At 36.8% G+C, this 19,097-nt stretch overlaps 1 protein-coding gene across 2 annotated transcripts; it reads left to right on the top strand.

Annotated features, from left to right (window-relative positions):
• The first annotated feature begins 210 nt into the window (after positions 1-210).
• RCN2 (reticulocalbin 2) lies at positions 211-15,979 on the top strand. Of its 2 annotated transcripts, none has more exons than XM_058542149.1 (7): positions 211-513; positions 905-1,010; positions 3,618-3,814; positions 9,915-10,028; positions 13,512-13,608; positions 14,506-14,645; positions 15,159-15,979. In XM_058542149.1, exons 1-7 carry the CDS (start codon positions 370-372, stop codon positions 15,309-15,311), a joined length of 951 nt encoding a protein of 316 aa, XP_058398132.1. In that variant the 5' UTR covers positions 211-369; the 3' UTR covers positions 15,312-15,979. The 2 variants fall into 2 exon arrangements, with proteins under 2 accessions (XP_058398132.1, XP_058398131.1); XM_058542148.1 differs by having other exon boundaries at positions 212-513; positions 14,503-14,645.
• The last annotated feature ends 3,118 nt before the right edge of the window (positions 15,980-19,097 follow it).

Raw genomic sequence — 19,097 nt, 5'->3', positions numbered from 1 at the left:
CGACGGCCTCCCCTCCCCGCCGCCACCTCCAGCCTCCAGGAGCGGCTAGGCAGGCAGCTGACCGCCACCTCGTCGCGGCCCGCCCCCAGAGCCATGTGGCCCAATCAGCGGCGCGACCTGGCGCCCCGCCCCTCCGCCGGGCCATATAGGCCTCGGCCTGGCCGGCAGCGCCGCCGCAGTTGTTGCTCGAGTCGCGGCTGGGGAGAGCTGGAGGAACGGCGGCCGCCGCCCGCTCGCGTTCCGTTTCCCCCTCCCCACGTACGCCGCCCCGCCTCTCTGCAGCCGCCCGCCCGCGGAGCGCCGCCGCCGGCCTGAGCGCCCGCTCGCCTCGCTTCTCGCCTCTCTCTGTGTCCGCGGCGGGCCGGTGCGATGCGGCTGGGCCCGAGGCCCGTGGCGCTGGGGCTGCTGCTGCTGTGCGCCACGGCAGCCGGCGCCGGGGACCCCGAGGAGCTGCACTACCCGCAGGGCGAGCACCGCGCTGACTACGACCGTGAGGCGCTGCTGGGCGGCCAGGTGAGGCGGCCGGGCTGGGGGCTGGGAGAGCGAGCCTCGCCCCGCGGCTGCCGCGGGCTTTGTCCCGGGACAAAGAGGGGCGGCCGGGCGAGGCCTGGCCGGGGCGGCCTGACAATGGGGGCCGGGCAGGGCGCCGCTCACTCGCTGCGGGACCCCGGGGCCTCTGAGCCTGAGGAAGTAGCGCGGCCCAGGAGCCGGATCCCTTCTCCTCTCCCGACACGGGGCAGGATCACTGAGGGTGTGTAGGGGGCAGGGGCCTTGGAGAGCGGGTGTGGGTCACCCCGAAACCCCTCGGCAAGGGAGGCTTCTGGTGGCCTTATTCTCCACCATCTTGCCCCACTAATAGTAATGCTTGACACACACACCCCCGTGTATCTCTTATCCCCTAAAGGAAGAAGTAGATGAATATGTTAAACTCACCCCTGAAGAGCAACACAAAAGACTGAAGTCAATCATAAAGAAAATTGACTTGGACTCGGATGGCTTTCTCACCGAAAGTAAGGACGTCCTACACAGCTAACAATGGAGAAATACCTTTGTAGGAGACGGTAACACAAACCTTTAAGCAGGAGTGTCTGTTGAGTGTAGATTGCTAGTGTTCCAACACTTTAGAGGTACTGTGAGAGGGAAAAAAGGACATGGTGAGTAGATCTTATACCTGGAAGTCTTTAGACATAGGATACCAAATAAAACTCAGTGCTTTCTCCAGTAATACATAAACATCATTGATCCTACAGGGTACCTGCAGGTCATACATTGAGCAAACACCCTGTTCCTCACATGACTTTTATCAGTGTCAACAATATGATTCATTTTAAAGAAATATGCCAAAAACCTTCTGAAGGCATTAAGTGATTTATTGCTCTTTTGATATATGCTTCATTAGAATTTTAAGAATTTGCTTTTTTTAAATAAAGCAAGTAGAAAAAGACCTGTTGCATGTGAATTATGTTTATCATAAATTCTTACAGCTGGTAGGGGCCTTAGAATCATCTTATCCACCTCTCTTTGTAGAGATGAAGAAACTGAAGCCCAGAGGAGTAAGTGCCTTTCTCAAACAAGTGGCAAAACCAGGACTAGAATCCAAATCTCCTCCTCTTAATTCAGTTTTTTAATACCCTTCACTTAAGAAAAGAATCTGAGTGCTCTTAGGTAGGTTCTATAGTCAGAAATGAAATGCACAGATTATTAAAAGAATATTCTAAATAAATTGCTGTGCAACTGCCTCTCCTCATTGCTTAATTCAAGTGATGAACCCTATCAACTTTCCAAGTTGATCCTCAACAAAAATTCAGGAGCTATTTTGCTATAATTCTTATTTAAATGCTGCTCAGCATCTAAGAAATGAAGTTGCTGAAGAGATAATTACAAACTAATTGGTAAACTTAAGATGTGTTATCCATAAAGTATTCACATTGGTGCCCTCAGGAATATTAAGGTTTTGGTTCCTTCTACTTGAAACAACAAAACCTTTAGACTCTTAAATATCCAATAAGAATAGGTCCATCTTTGGTTACACTAGAAAGCACACAGAACAAGTTGCTTTGGAAGACTTTGTTGTGCCTGTCTGTAAGGGCCTACATATGTTCAAATATTTAATAGTAAATTTTTTGAAAATTTAAAGGTAAAAGGAACTTAGTCCAAATCTTCATTTTACAGGTGAGAAAACACAACCTTGAGAGGATAAACTTCCCCCTTATGGGAGAGCTGTAACATGAACCCATATTTCAGATCCCTGTTCCATTCTGTATTCTATTATGCCATGGTGATCTCTTTAAATAAACTAGCAGAAACCCTGAAGAAACCCTCATTCTTCTGGAGGACTCTTCAGGGAATTTTGCTAACTGGCACTTGGAGAGCCAGGACTGGACTTAGTTTTCTTGAGAGACAGCAAAGTTCAGTGGAAGGAGTTTGGGCTTTGAAGCCAAATGTAGGTTTGACTCTGGACTCTGCTACTTATTAGCTGTGAGGCCTCAATTCCAAGCCTCAATTTCCTGAACTGTAAAATAGTGATTATAATTGCCTTGTTTTGAAGATTAGAAACAACATATTTAGAAGACCTGATATATAGTAATTGTTCAATACATGGTTGCCATAATAATTATTATTCTGCCCTGATACAGAGTTTCAGGAGAGAGAAAGTGTCTTCACTTCTCTATTTACCTGACCTCCCCTAAACCAGTAGAGGAGTACCACTCATTAAACCAAATGGTATATTATCTTTAAACCAAATGGTATTACTCCTGCTGTCCTTGCAAATAGTCGTGTTTTTGTTCCTCCTTCCCCCACCTTTTTTCTGTAATGCAGTATACTAAATATTTCTATGATTAGCTTTTTAAAAGTTGATCCGAAAGTGGAAATTTGAGATTTAGAAACTTTTTCCTCATGTCTTCAGGTACCAAGTTAAGACGGCTGTTGCAAGAAGGGCATAAATCATAATTGCTACCCATAACATTGTTAAAATTTCCTCCAGATGTTTCATGACATGGTTAAAGGGAATATACTGGGACAATGTTTTTCAGACTTCAGTCAGTTGAATGCCTTTTCACAATTTAGGCCATATCTACTAACCATCTATTATTTCCTTAACATAGTTTCGATTCAACTCAATGTAAAATTTATTTTAAAGGGAAACTTTATATTACTTTCATAAACGAAAAACACTATTTTTTCTAATACATGTTAAATTAAGTAGGTAGTTATTCAGGTATTTGTGCTTCCTGGAGATCTGTGATAGCCGCAATTTTTTGGTTATCTGCAATTTTTGGGGTAAGGTTAAAAAAAAGTCAGTGCTCTTTTGGCCAATTGTTAATTCATTTAGTAAATACTTACTGAGCCAGGCTCTTTCTGGGCATTTGGAGTACCTCTCTGCACTCAGGAAAGCTTACATTCTGTTTAGATCACATATAATATTCTTAGACTCCCAACAGCTCTCTCCTCCTCCTACTCCTATTTCTATGAATACAACTAGGCCTCTTCTCACTCAGTATTTGCAAACACTGAAGATTTTTTTTTTTTTTCTTTTAGAGAAGCTTTAGAAATCCTCACTCCTTTAAGTATCAGAATTACTATCCCATTCATTGTGTTCTGGGAAATTCTCATAGGTGAACTGAGTTCGTGGATTCAAATGTCTTTTAAACATTATGCTATGCAAGAAGCAAAACAACAGTTTGTTGAGTATGATAAAAACAGTGATGGTAGTGTATCGTGGGATGAATACAACATTCAGATGTATGATCGTGTGATCGACTTTGATGAGAACACTGCTCTGGATGATGCAGAAGAGGAGTCTTTTAGGCAGGTGAGTACATGTGCACAAGCTGTTCCTTTTGATCATATTGGTTTACTTTACCTTCCTGCATGAATGAGCACCAGAGGGCCTGAGGTCATAGACTGGATTGCCTTGTTCTCTAGGCAATCACCTGTTCCACTTCAGTGGTCATTTTGATGGTTTCCTTTCTAGCCAGATTTAGGACTTGTATTCTGGACTTAAATTATCCTTGCATCTGTTTTTCTCAGCTGCATCATTTGTTTTCATTTCCAGAGTTGCTTTTTTAGTGTATTTTGAATATGTATCTCAATGTTTTATTTTTTGTTATAACTGAACAGTTTATATCATATTTACTAAGAAAACTATAGAGACCCATTCGCATTTTTAAACACATAGTTTTATATAAAATAACTCTTTTTAAAAAAATTTTTACCTGTGGTAAAATACACATAACATAAAATGTACCATTTTAACCATTTTTAAATGTGCAGTTGAGTAGTGTTAAGTTCATTCACATTGTTATGCAACCAGTCTCCAGAACTCTTTTCATCTTGCAAAAGTGAAATGCTAAACCTATTAAACAACTCCCCATTCCCGGTTCTGAGCCCTTGGCAACCACCATTATACTCTCTCTGTCTGGATTTGACTACTCTAGGTACCTCATATAAGTGGAATCGTAAAGTATTTGTCTTTTTGTGACTAGGTTATTTCACATAATGTCCTCAAGATTCATCCATGTTGTAGCGTGTGACAGAATTTACTTTTTAAGGCTGAATAATATTCTAATTGTATGTGTATACTACATTTTGTTTATCCATAGACATTTCATTTATCGATGGACACTTGGGTTGCTTCAATTTTTTGGTTATTACAAATAATGCTAGTATGAACATGGGTGTACAGATATCTCTCTGAGACCCTGCATTCAGTTCTTTTGCGTATATACTCCAAAATGGAATTGCTGGATCATATAGTAATTCTATTTTTAATTTTTTGAGGAACTGCAATACTGTCTTCCATAGTGGCCGCACCATTTAAAATAACCCATTTTTGAAGATTCAGTATCACTGTGGGGTCTGTTGTGTCTCGTTAATTTGTGGTTTAATTTTTCAAAAAATATACTTATTAAGCAGAGCTGAGGAAGACAATTTATATTTAGGAAATAATAGGAATTTTAAAAACCTTTAATAATTAGTAGGAACTTTTCAAGACAAATGACTATAAGCTTGAGAAATTGCCATTTCACATACTTTTGTATTTCAAAGGTAATTTTAAAGACTTATTTCCCTAAAGATAGTTTTATATGTGGAAAAAAATAAAACCAAACACCTTGTTGCAAACTGTTATGTCCCAAAATATTAGTTAAGGGTGCTTGGAAATCATTTGAGCCTCTTGCATTCCTTAACTTATCCCATTATTAGTGTCTACCTTTTGGCTTTTATTGTGGCCATATTTTATCATTGTACATGCTATTTATTTTAGAATCGTATTGGCCACTTGAACTCTGTAGGCCATCACTAAATCAGACTTGGTTGTTTCTCTGCTAATGATGATGCATATGCGGTGCATATGCCACCAGAGTAGAGATTCAAGACTCCAGACCCAGCTGTGGAGCCAGTCTGCCTGGCTTTACATCCAGCTGTACGTTAACAGTTATGCAGCTTTGAGTAAGTTACTAAACCTCCTTATGCCTCAGTTTCCTCATATCTAAAAGTGGGGTAATAATAGTATGGAGAAATAGTACTAAACAGTAGCGGTTGGACTAGTAAGCAGTTCTGTGTTGATTTAAAGGAATATTGTTGAAGAAAGCATGTGCAATTTACATAAATTAGTATTTATATGTAATAAGCTTTTAAAAAATGTTGATGCTTTTGTTAATTATATCAGCTTTAGATTAGTTAGGATTAATTTACAGGGGAAAAATGTATCTTGTTTTCCTTTTTTTCCTCTGTATTTGGGTCTTCTTCTTACACCAGACTGAAGAGAGTATAAGTCAGTCTTTCCACTTTTAGTGCTAAAAAGAAAACAAATGATAATGAGATTTGGGATTTGTCTGTCTACTAGGTATCCTCCTTTACTAGAGAAATTAACTTATCTTAAAAGCATCATTTGAGTTCTAAGACTTTTCTAAAACCAAACCATGGTATGATATTATGACTTCCCTGCAGGGGAGCAACAGAGAAGTTAAATACAGTATTTTAAAATCTTAAGAGAATTAGATTCTAATTGTGTCCTTTGTTTTTTCTTTTGGCACCCAAAAGATTTAATTACTATCCCATCAAAAAATAAGAAATGCGTGTGTGGTTTTTTTTAATCTGTATTCTTGGGAGGAGGTGATGTAATAGATGATGGTGTTGAGAAGAAAATCTTCACTTTGAAGAGATACATGACTCATTAATGCAAACTGTTTATGAACAGTTTTTCTTCTAAAAGATGTCTGGTTCTAATGCTGTGGTCCCCACCCGGGTACTCAGTACATGTTGATGACAAGACTCTACTTTTTAAGAATGAATTAGATGGATCTTAATAGCCTAAAGGAATTGATGGATCCCTAAAATGAACACTTCTCAATGAGAGTCCTCTTGGTTATTCTTTGACAACCCAGGAATATGTCTGTACATGAAGTTCTAATCATAATACTTTTAGAATTTGATATAAATAACCCCCTAAAAGTAGATGTGGAGTGTGAAGATGAACCCAGAAACAGCTGCATTATTCTTCAAAATAAAAAATCAAAGATGAAAAATGAATCAGTCTTAAACAGAGTTACAGACTAAACATTATACCATAAATAAAGTAATCATAAACACTACTTGGATATCTAAATAAAAAAAATTTTTCTGTATGGAAGCGTATTAAAAAAATCAAATTGATACCTGAATTTTATCTTATTTTTAATGTTTCCATATAGAGAATAGAGATAACCTGAAATAATGACCCTCTTGGGCTGTGAAATGCCTGAAAAAGCATTTCTTTATGATACGGTGAACAAGTACAGTCAGCATTTTTAAGCAGGATAATTAAAGTTTGGGGATCTGCCTGGCAGAAGTTCAATTGCTCTAACTTCTAAAGCCAGCTGCTGAGTGTGCATGTATAAGCAGTATTTATTTATGTAAGATATAATTTTGCCTATGGCTAATCAGAATTTTTAAGACCTCAACTTTTGTTCTGGTATCACAGGTTATATATTTCCTCATGTAAAATCATTAGTCTACCAAAAGATGGCAGTTTTGTTCTTCACAAGTTTCCGATATAATATAAAAATAAATGAATATGGTAGTTTCTATCTTTTTACTACTGTATGTAGCACTTTCTACCCTGTACTAGAATACAGAAGAAAAAGAGTGTTGAAGTTTTATAAAACTGGCAGTCTTTTTTGTTATCTTTTAGAAATTTGCCACTTTGAAAAAAGTTTTTCTGTGTATTGGCTTCTTTAATATGACTTGCTCTTAAATTGTGTTCTTCAAATGACCATGAATAAAACCGCTTTTGAAAATCACATTATTTCATTTTATTTAAAAAATCTGAGAAAAGTGAACCAGAAAACTACTTTCTTTTTTTTTTTTTTTTTTTTTAAAGAAATCTCAGCTTGTTGAAAGAGATCCTTTCTTTCCATAGGCAAATTTGGCCAAATTCAGCTCCCTCTGCTGAAACGTGGACCTTTTTGCTCCAAATTGAAGGGTTCTTTCATAAGGAAATCTAAGCACTTAGTATTTTGAATAGTGGTTTATTCAAAAAGAACTTGATGGACTCAACAAAGTACCTCAAGTTCTTTTTTGTTTGCTTTTACCCATGTTAAATCTGAACATAAAATGTAAATTATTTGGTCTAGTTATTTAAAACTTTGAAACATCAAGTTAAAAGCAGCTATTTGGACACAATTTTTTTTCTTTCCTATGTGATTGGGTGAGTATAGCTAGTGGAATCTGGATGTTTAAAAGGTGAGTTCTTTTGGGTAAGACTAAGCCTCTCCACTGTAAATCAGTCATTGTAAAAGAACCAGTGTTTCAGTAAATGACTGCTACCTAACCTTTATTATTCTAGAAAACTGAAAAGAGCATTTCTTTTCAACGGTAAAGCACATAAATTAAAACTTCTAAATTATGTGAAATTGTGCTTTTTAAAAAATGTGCAGTTTAATACACATCAGTTTATAGAAAAGACAGTTTTTTGCAGAAATTCTCAAAATAGAATTTATGCAAGATTAGCAATATAGCACTGTTGACTTCCAGGGCTCTTGATTACAGAATTACCTTTGAGAAATTCAGCAGCCGTATCCCTAATAGCTGCTACTTGATTTACTGCTTGAGCATACTTTAAAAAAAAAAAAAAAAAAAGGGAAAATGGGCATGAGAAAGTAGAAAATGGTGTGTTTATTTAACCTCAAAATAAGCCCATTTTGGCTTTTGATATCTGAACATATAGAATTCGCACTAATAAGAGCTTACTAAGAATAGACTTTCAAATATAATATAGATACCAAAAGTATTCTTATAAGAGGGCTATTTTTCTGAAACCTGTTAATATATTTTTGAAAAGTCGTTTTGAAGACCAAAAACAGTTTGAAAACGGCGTACCAACAATTAATTCGTAGGCTAAATTTTTTGCTTTTTGGGCCTTCAAAAAAGTATTGAGATTAATTGTTAAAAAAGATAGTGTGTTGTACTGCAGAAAGAACAGGGAGGTTCGAGTTCAACATACTTTAGCTGTATTTCTGACATGCCTTTTAATTATTTAATCTCAGTTTTTCTATCAATACTAGCAACATGTAACATTTATTAAATACTTAATACTTAAGGTTTACTAATTGCTTGATAGGGATTCTCATCCCAATTGCTTAATAGAATTTTTTTTCCTTGTAAATTATTTAATTTATTTAAACCAAAAAAAACCAGTTCACTCATTTCTCCTACTCCCCCAGCCCCCACCTCTGGCAACCACCAATCTGTTCTCTGTATCTATGAGCTTATTTTTGTTTTTTTTTTTAGATTCCACATATAAGAGAGATCATATAATATTTGTCTTTCTCTGACTTATTTTAACTTAGCACAGTGCCCTCAAGCTCCATCCATGTTGTTGCAAATGGCAAGATTTCATACCTCTTTGTGGCTGAATAATATTCCTGTGTGTGTGTGTGTGTATGTACGTGTGTACCACAATTTCTTTATCCATTCATCCATTGATGGACACTTAGTTTGTTTCCGTATTTTGGCTGTTGTAAATAATGCTGCAATGAACATGGGGGTGCGTATATCTTTGCGAGTTAGTGTTTTCATTGTCTTTGGATAAATTCCCAGAAGTAGAGTTGCTGGATCATATGGTAGTTCTGTTTTTAATTTTTTGAGGAAACTCCGTACTGTTTTCCTTAGTGGCTGCATCAATTTACGTTCTTACCTATAGTGCATAATGGTTCCCTTCTCTCCACATCCTTGCCAACACTTGTTATTTCTTGTCTTTTTGATAATAGCCATTCTAACAGGTGTGAGGTAATATCATTGTACTTTTTATTTGCATTTCTCTGATGATTAGTGATGCTGAGCATCTTTTCATGTACCTGTTGGCCATCTGTATGCCTTCTTTGGAAAAATGTCTATTCTTCTGCCCATTTTTTAACTGGATTGTTTGTTTTTTTGCTATTGAGTTGTATGAGTTCTTTCTATATTTTGGACATTAGCCCCTTTTCAGGTATATGATTTGCAAATATTTTCTCCCATTCAGTAGGTAACCTTTTCATTTTGTTGATGGTTTCCTTTGCTGTGCAGAAGCTTTTTAGTTTGATATAGTCCCTCTTGTTTATTTTTGCTTTTGTTGCTTTTGCTTTTGGTGTCAGATTATCCTAATTTTATAGTTGAGGAAACCAGAGAGGTTAAGCAGTTTGTCCTAAGTAACACAGCTAGTAAGTGGCATTGCTAGAATTCAGATCTGAATCTTGCTGACTATAGAGCCTGTGTCTATAGTGCTCCTAATGAAGTTATTTACCCAACCTACCTTCAAAAGGTTGTGAAGATATGGTAAGATAATGTATGAAAATATTCTTTAGTTTTCACATAGTTTGTGTTTTTCAAAGTATTTTTAATGATGAATGGTATGGATGAGACCTTTAAATATGTTTAATATTTAATTTTCAAAGCTTCATTTAAAGGACAAGAAGCGATTTGAAAAAGCTAACCAGGATTCAAGTCCTGGTTTGAATCTTGAAGAATTTATTGCTTTTGAGCATCCTGAAGAAGTTGATTATATGACGGTAAGAAAGAAAAATTTTTAGAGAATTATTGCCAAAACTTTAAAACCTGTTTTTAGTAAGTTATTAGAATGAATTGTATAGCAACCAGAATTTTAAGAGAGAGTCAAAGTTTGCCCCACTTAAGACTAGGAATGGGGAGGAGGGTTTCAGGGTGGGAGAGGAGGCTGCTTATTGGGAAGGAGAAGGTAAAGGACTGAGTTGGGTTTTTTTGTTTTTTGAGGAAGATTGGCCCTGAGCTAATATCTGTTGCTAATCTTCCTCCTTATTTTCCTTTTTTCCCCCCAAAGCCCCAGTAGGTAGTTTGTATGTCATAGTTGTACATCCTTCTAATTGCTCTATGTGGGACGCCACCTCAGCATGGCTTGATGAGTGGTGTGTAGGTCCATGCCCAGGATCCGAACCCATGAACCCTGGGCCGCCGAAGCAGATTTGTGAACTTAACCGCTATGCCACCAGGCCAGCCCCAGGACTGAGTTTTTTTAAATCTCTGTAATATATATAAGCATCAGTCTTTCCCTGGCTATTTTCTCTTTCATAACCATTACCTTCAGTGCCTTTCTTGTCCTTTTGTAGCTTTTAGACTTTTCTCTGGTCTTTCAAGATTAGTAACATTAGAACTTTCTATTTAGTTTATCACATCACTTATGAAAACTTTTGGTCTGGGAAAACGTATCACGTTTGGATCCCTTTTAATAGGGTGTGTGTAGGGGGATGTAGCTGCTAATGACTAGTCATGTTTTTGCAACTTTAGGCATAATGAGTCCTCTCATCCCTTTGGTACTTAGAAGAAGAACCAGCTCTTCAAAATTTTGTTGAACTCTAAGTTTAACTTAACAAACATTGATTGAGTCCTTCCTATGACCTGGCAAGCTTCTTGAGAGCAGAAACTCTCATATTGGAGGGTAAAAATTAATATAACAAATAGCTTTTAAAAAATAGACTAAACATTTATATTGAGGTCTGTTGCCTGGCATCAGCCTGCAGCTGTGTGGCTTGGTTCCCTGGATATTTCAGGGAGAAAAGATGTAGAATTTTTGTTTAATGGGTCATGGTCAGATGCTGCTGCCTTGATAACAAGGCTGCAGATAAATTTTTCTCCATAGCTCAGTGGCAAGAAACCACCATTAGTACCGCTTCTCTTGCCGTTGTGAGGCTTCTGATTTCTCACTTGGTACAAAATACATGACCTAGTTTAAGAAGAGCTAATTGAGCCCTAGCATGGCAGGCAGAGGATGCTAGATCTTGATTCTCTGGGGAATAAGGGACAATGGAAGACTGAGGAGCAGAATGACCAATGAAGGCAATGAAATAATTTAGGCATTATGTGTTATGGCCTGGAATACGATGTGGCAATGGAATGAAATAGACTTGAGCAACATTTTGAAGAAAGCATAAACAGGAATGTTGACTGACTAGATAGGTATGGAAAGGGACGGGAAGAGTCAGAGATGACTGAGGTTTTGAGTGTACCAATGATAAAAAGGTAGTACCATTGACAGAATAGGGTATGTCATGGTGGGGAAGGATGTTCTTCCATTGTGCTGAGTTAGAGTTGATGTTAGCACATAAGATGTGTGACCATAAAGTGATGTCTCATTCAGTGCAGCTTCATTAATTCCTATTTACTTTAATTGTTTTTGTATTCCTTTTTTCTTTAAAGGGTATATTTGGTATAGGAAAAGGCAAGGGTACAAGATCAACTAAGTGATTCTACTTTGGATTAAAAGTCAGAATTTAAAGATATTTTCATTCACATATTTCCAAAAATTATTTTAACTGTGGCAACCTTATTGAAATAAGTCTATTGTTTCCCAAGAGGATTACTTGAATGGAGGAATAATAATTTTGATCAGTGGTTCTTGACTTTTATTGGATCACAGACTCCTTTAAAAATATGATGCAAACTATGGACTCTTTCCCAGAAAAATCACGTATGCTCATACATACAAAATATTGGATTATAATTTCAGGAGGTTCTCAGATCCTCTCTCTAAAACTAATCTTTGGATCTCCAGGTTAAGATCCCCTGCTTTCTAAACATAAAATCTGTAATATTTGATTTTAAAAATCCAACAACTTGTATTTAAGTATTTCATACATATGTAGGTGAAACCCCTGGATTTGGCTAGAACTGGAGACTTTTGAAAATATATTTTCATTACAGTTGTGATGCTAGAATCCAGATTGAAAGGTGTTTGGTTAGCAGCAGGTAGTGAGGTATTGAGAACAGTAGATGTAACCTTTGAGAGTCTAGGCAAGGAAGAGAGGAAGCCAGGGTGGTAGTTAAAGAGTGCAGCAAAGTTTTGGATGTGTCTAAAGGCATAGAAGAAGAAGCTGATGGAGAAGAGGCTGGAGTTATGAGTGACAGAGAGCACTCAGGAGATGGGAAAGTATGGGATCTAGGAAGACAGTTGAGGGCTTTGCCCTAGAGAAAAGGGAGAGATAGTTTTAACTCCTGAGATTAAAGAGAAAGATGAGGGGAATAAGCATAAAAATAGAGGTAACTAAAGATGAGGATGCAATGCTGGTAAACAAGGAAGCATTTCAGAGGACCTGCACCATGTTTGGAAAAATAGGAGGGTCTTTGCCAGGAGAGTCTTGGAGAGAATTACGGTAAGGCTCAAAGAAAGTGAAAGTATCAAAAAACAGTTGTAGAGTGTGTGTTAGGGAAATTGAGGCAGAGACAGACTTCCAAGCTGCAGTGAGAGCCCACTGAAACAGCAAGAAGATTAATTTATAAGGACTAAGTTTATATTTTTATATCTTTCTCTTTTAGACTTGATGATTCCAGAATAAAGGAGAAAGTAATGTGAATCTGATGTACAGGGTAGGGATTGGCATCATAAGAAAAGGGTACAAAAGGATATAGGAAGGTAATAAGGGAAGTATTAGCTATTAAATAGGTCATCTTGGGTCAAGTATAACTAGAAAGTGTGTAATTTGTGGGTTAGAGAGAAGGATTTGTTGTTAAGAAGCCTTGATAAGAGAGAGGAACAGATTTGGGGGCAGTTTAGGGTAGATGGGGATAGGTTTGTTGGAAGAGGAAGCAACGGGGTTGAGGTTTTATGAGGGACTGACACATTTCAGATCTGGAGGTAGAACAACAGTTCTATGCAGAGATGTAAGATAATTGTTGTTAATGGATTAGAGGGAAAGTGGAGTTAAAGAAGACAAGGGTAATAAAAGATGTCATTCTTGAGAAGGAGGGGAATGTGCAGAAAGTGGGTATGAGTTTAGTGCGAGGTTGTTTAGGAGGGTGAAGTGGAGTTCTCAATAGCAGAAGCTTAAGGATATTGAATTTAAAGCTACTTAATATTTGGGGTTTTATTCCTGCTCCTAAATTCCAGTGTTTGGAGAGATTGTCTTGCAAATATAGACAACCAAAGTGATTATTTCTAAAGAAGTTCTGTAGTAGAATTGATTTAGATGGTGATGGGATTGAAAATTTCATGACTAATTATTTTTTTTATGAACATGCAATAGGAATTTGTCATTCAGGAGGCTTTAGAAGAACATGACAAAAATGGTGATGGATTTGTTAGTTTGGAAGAATTTCTTGGTGACTACAGGCGGGATCCAAGTAAGTAGCCTGGGGGTATGTGGAAGGAGGAAAAAAAATGGAGTTAAAGAAGAAAGAAATTGAAAGACAGTCTTACTTGTTGAAAGCTCTGTTTGGCAGAGGAAAATGGAATAAGACCTGTGCCTGATTTCTACTTGTTCTGCCAAGTTAAATATAATACAAGTGAAACAATGGGACTTATAGCTTATCTGAGAATGTTGTCTTGCTCACTTTTAGTTCCATGTCTAGATTCAAACATTTTTCTTCTTCAAGCAAATATAATGTAATTACCAATACAAATGAGTGAGAAAATAAAGGTTGATATTTTTAAACAAAATCCTGGATCTTTGCATGTAGATCTTAAAAGAGAAATATAAAATACTATAAATACTGGTGTAGACTGGAACGTGACTTATTGAGTGTTTCAAATTTGAGGAGTTTGTATAGGCAGCTTTTTCTGTAAGCAGCTGTCTTTTTTCAGAATTGTTGCCTAAAAGCATCACTTGTTGTGAATGTCACTTTAAAATTACACATGGCATTACTTTGCAAGAACGCTTGGGAAGCTTTATGTAGTCATGTGTTGTACATAAAAATATTACTCAGCTCAGACTTGAGAAGACTAGATATCAGAACAAGTAGCAGCAGTTAACAAAATTACTAGTTTGTGATAACATGCAACAATTTTAAAACTCGGAGTCCTTTAGACTTATGTGTCACTTTTGAAAATTACTGCGTAGTTTGTACTTATTTCAGGACTTTTCACTTAAGTAATTCTGTTTCTTTGGGCTCCCTTTATGTAAGTAAGTTTAAACTCATTTCCTTTATTCTAGGGATATACCAAACTTTTTGTTGGATATATGTGATATTCTTGTATATGTATGTATATTTGTGTTTGGTTTCTTTTTATATATGAAGCAGCAAATGAAGATCCAGAGTGGATACTTGTTGAGAAAGATAGATTCGTGAATGATTATGACAAAGATTCTGATGGCAAGCTTGATCCCCAAGAGCTGTTAGCTTGGGTAGTACCCAATAATCAGGGCATTGCCCAAGAAGAGGTGAGTGTTACAGAATGATTGTCTCCCCCCTAAATTTGGTGCTATTGATAGGAAAGGAAGTTCCAAATCTTAAGCCAAAGAAAGAAATAATGGAGTTATTTATTTAGGATCAGTGCATTGCTCTTTCTTAGTTAAAATCTGCAAACTCTTTACATTGTCAAGGAGGCAAAGAAATTAAGATTGTATCATATATTAATTTGATAGTACAGTGAATAAAATAATAAAAGTTTGTATTCATCTATAGGGGCTCAAAGTGGGTTATATTAATTTTGTTTAACTTTGACATATTCTGAATTGAATTTGAATGGGGAGGAGGCAGAACTCAGCAGAAATTAAGAAAGGGGATAATGAGGGAAGACATAGACCAGTTACAATGTGTAATATTTTTAGGTACTTAGACAATAATGGGTACTTGGTACACCTGAATGATTTTGACAAATCAAATCACATTAAAATGTGAACATCTTGCTGAAAATACTTCTTATGCTTGACACCTTGTTTTTTGTTTTAAAGGCTCTTCATCTAATTGATGAAATGGATTTGAACAGTGACAGAAAGCTCTCTGAAGCAGAGATTCTGGAGAACCAGGACTTGTTTCTTACCAGTGAAGCCACAGATTATGGCAGACAGCTTCATGATGAATATTTCTATCATGATGAGCTTTAATCCCTGGGTATACCTGAGTAGAGTACTGGCCCTTTTTATAATTTGTTACCAGCTTTACTTTTGTGATAAAATATTGATGTTATATTTTACACACTTAAGTCTTATCACAGTCAAAATTATCTTAATGTAGATTATACTTTTGGCCTTTTAGAAGAAAAACAAAACAAAACCTGATATTTATTTCAAAACATATTGAAGAAATGAAACAGTATTGTGCCATATGACAACAGTCTTTCCTAAATATTCTGTTTAGTACTGTATTGTGGAATATTTGAGTTCTATTTCCATACTTGAAAAAATGGAGGATTTTAGAGATGCCTGAACAATATTATTTAAGTAGTATATGACCGAGCTATCAATTTTAAGTAGATTTAATTTGGAAACGACAGAAAGGACATTGTTTTTAGATTTAGCATTTTGTTTTAAAACCTTTAAAGGAAACTTTAAAAGGACTTACACTTCACATATTAATGTTGAGAAGTTCTGCTTAATTTTAAAATGGTTTCTATAAAGGGTTTTATTGTATGAAATAGAACTTTATATTTTTGCATATGTATAGATAGTAATTATATTTAATGTGTAACTATAGCATTATGGTGTGTGGAATTCGACAGTGTCCAGAACTCTTTTCTTTTTTGACTGATTAAAAATGAAATGTCCTATCTTTTTATATGTTTGTTGGCTTTTTTTTAAATCTTCCAGGTAAACCTTGAATTTAGCCTAGGTTTTGTCGTATTATGCATTATCCCACCTCATCCGTTCCTGTGTTTGGGTATGAGTGTTCTCAAAACTCTTAAATTATTCTTGCTGCATATTCTTATCCTGCTTTTTTTTTTTTTTTAAATAAAAGAATCATATTATCATTGAACATACACCTGACACATTTCAGTTGCTATTGTAGCAAATGTGGTCTTGCTGTTTGGGGCTAGAAATAATTGAAAGAATTGCACAGGTTGAAATCACCAGTAGAGCCGGTTAGTTATCACCAGTAGAGCTCTGCATCAGTTACACTGAAATTAAAATCAGGGGCCGGCCCCGTGGCTTAGCGGTTAAGTGCGTGTGCTCCGCTGCTGGCGGCCCGGGTTCGGATCCGGGCGCACACCAACACACCGCTTCTCCGGCCATGCTGAGGCCGCGTCCCACATACAGCAACTAGAAGGATGTGCAGCTATGACATACAACAATCTACTGGGGCTTTGGGGGCGGGAAAAATAAATAAATAAAATCTTTAAAAAAAAAAGAAATTAAAATCATACTTGGTAAGCATTTGTGCACACCTAAATGGTTAGTTTTAACCTTCTTCAGGAGGTCAACTTTTTACCTTTGGGAGGAGTAAGAAAACTGAGAAGGTGAGGAATTCATTTTTTCCCAGCTCTGACCCACAGATAGTTTTTCTTTCTTTTTTCTTAAATTACTTTTATTTGTGGGAGAAGAGGTCAGCTACACATTCTGTTGATCTTTTTCCAGACTAAAAGTGTCTCTTAAATAGCACAGCGTTCAGGGGGTTCAACAAGTACTTACGAGTCTTGGAGAAAACCAGAAGCTCTTTTCTGATAGAATTGACTGCATCTGCTTCTCTCTCTACTGCTCCTATCTTTGCTGATGTGAGGTGTGAATGCAAATTGTAAACTTTCACACCATAATGATAGCTTGCTTAACCTGGTATCTAAAGTTTCATTTTAACCTACAACACCTATCTGGCCATAGCAATTTAAGAATTAAGGATATACCGTTATCACTCATCTGTCACTTGTCAGCCTTGCTGAAGTTGGGATATTTGGAATAACCGGTTTGATTAGCATGCTAACCATTTATTTTTCGTACTAGATTCTCCAAAATCTATACCAGAATTGTTAAATCATCAGATATGGATTTTATTTTAATCTTAATGAGTTAAGAGTTAGCATTCTACATTCAGCCTTGATTTCATACAGATATAAGAATTTTGGTGACATTATTAGTGTTCACCAATATCTGTACTCCTTTGTTCCCGGCATAAAGAAAATTACACTTCCCAGCCCCATTGCGGGTAGGCAACAGCTAGTTCTGACGAATTAAACATGAGTGGCAGTAGTGTGTGTCACTCCCAGACCGGGCCAGTGACAAACCCATTTCCTCTGCCATGGCATTGTAGAGGAGGCCTCAGTTGAAATGGTGGAGCCACAAGATCAAAGTGGCCTGATTTCTGAGTGACCACATGGAGGTCACTCCATGGTGGACTTTGACCCTCAGTGGACTTTGCATAATCAAAAAATAAACATGTTAAGCCACTGAGATTTTTTATTTTTTTTTTAAACCACAGCAGAGCCTAGCCTATCTTGACCGAGTGAAGATTTAGTATTAAACTTAAATTGGCTTTTATAAGCATACAGAGAAAAAGGATCATCTGCTTGAACACAGTTTCTATATCTTCTGCTAAGTCAAAATAGAAAACTATTTTTAAGGCTTTTATTTGGATTTTAATTTTAAATAAGCCTCTTTTAAAATAAAACTTTTATTTTTATTTTAATAGAATTAGGACAGTTTGAATTTATCCTTGTAGCATGAGAGTGAAAATGGAATGAGGCTTTCTGAATTATTGGCTGATTCTGGCTGAAGGACTCAATCATTTCCATTGTTTACCTTTAGGTACTACTTCAAAAGGGAAAAGTTGACGGGATTTGCACAAATCAGTTCATGTGTGGTTCTGATTGGGCAAATTTACAGGACAGAAAATGACCATCTAGTTTGTGATATGAACTTAAAGGAAGCCAGACATTCAGAGCAAAAGCCGTGATGTCATGTTTGCCTTACTTACTTCTTTCCTTTAAAGTTTCTTTTTTGTCAGTAGCCTTTATTTTTTACAGCAGTTTTAAGTTCATAGCAAAACCAAGCAAAAGGTACAGTGATTTCTGATATACTCTCCACATATGCACAGCCTCCCCACTAAACATTCTTCACCAGAGTGGTATATTTGTTACAATCAATGAACCTACATTGACACATCATTATCACCCAAAGACCATAGTTTACGTTAGGGTTCACTCTTGGTGGTATACTTTCAATGGGTTTGAACAAACATATAATGACATGTATCCACCATTATAGTATCATACAGAGTAATTTCACTTCCCAAAATCATTTGTGTTCTGCTTATTCAACCCTTCCCCACCCCCAATCCCTGGCAACCAATGAACTTACTGTCTCTCTAGTTTTGCCTTTTCCAGAATGTCATAGAGTTGGAATCATAGAGTATGTAGCCTTTTCAGATTCCTTTGCAGTTTTAAACATAAGAATAAATTTATGCCATTGTTTCTCTAAGGTTTTTGTGTTACAATATTTCCTTTTAAGTGAGAAATTTCTACTTAAGCTTCTATCAGATCTTTTCCACTTTGGAAAATGGTTTAGGAAAGCCAATTAGGGTCAAATTTTTGAAACAAGTCTAACAACTAATTTGCTTCATTCTAACATTGAGTTTTTGTCAAGTACATATTTGGCCAGATTTCCTGGCTACTGTAAAGTTTTTTTAGAACTGATATCAGTGAGTAGCTCAACTACGTAAGGGCCTCTGGAGCAGTTACTAAAATGTCTCAATTTTATTTGGAAAAAAAGACAATTCAAGTACAAAGAAAAACAAATACTGTGAAATACCTAGAGTTTGCCATATCTTTATCTCAATTTAACTAAGGCAGTTCATGAGCTGTAGACAGGAGACCATTTGAGTTTGTAAAACTAAGTGGTTAAAGGGATTTTAAGAAATGACATAGCCTTTAATCTTGGTCTTACATACCTTAAAAAAACAACCAT

This window comes from Diceros bicornis, chromosome 5 (assembly GCF_020826845.1).
Source record: "Diceros bicornis minor isolate mBicDic1 chromosome 5, mDicBic1.mat.cur, whole genome shotgun sequence".
NCBI classification, from domain to species: Eukaryota; Metazoa; Chordata; class Mammalia; order Perissodactyla; family Rhinocerotidae; genus Diceros; species Diceros bicornis.
The sequence above is the reverse complement of the archived record's forward strand: the minus strand, read 5'-3'. Positions and strand labels throughout refer to the sequence as shown.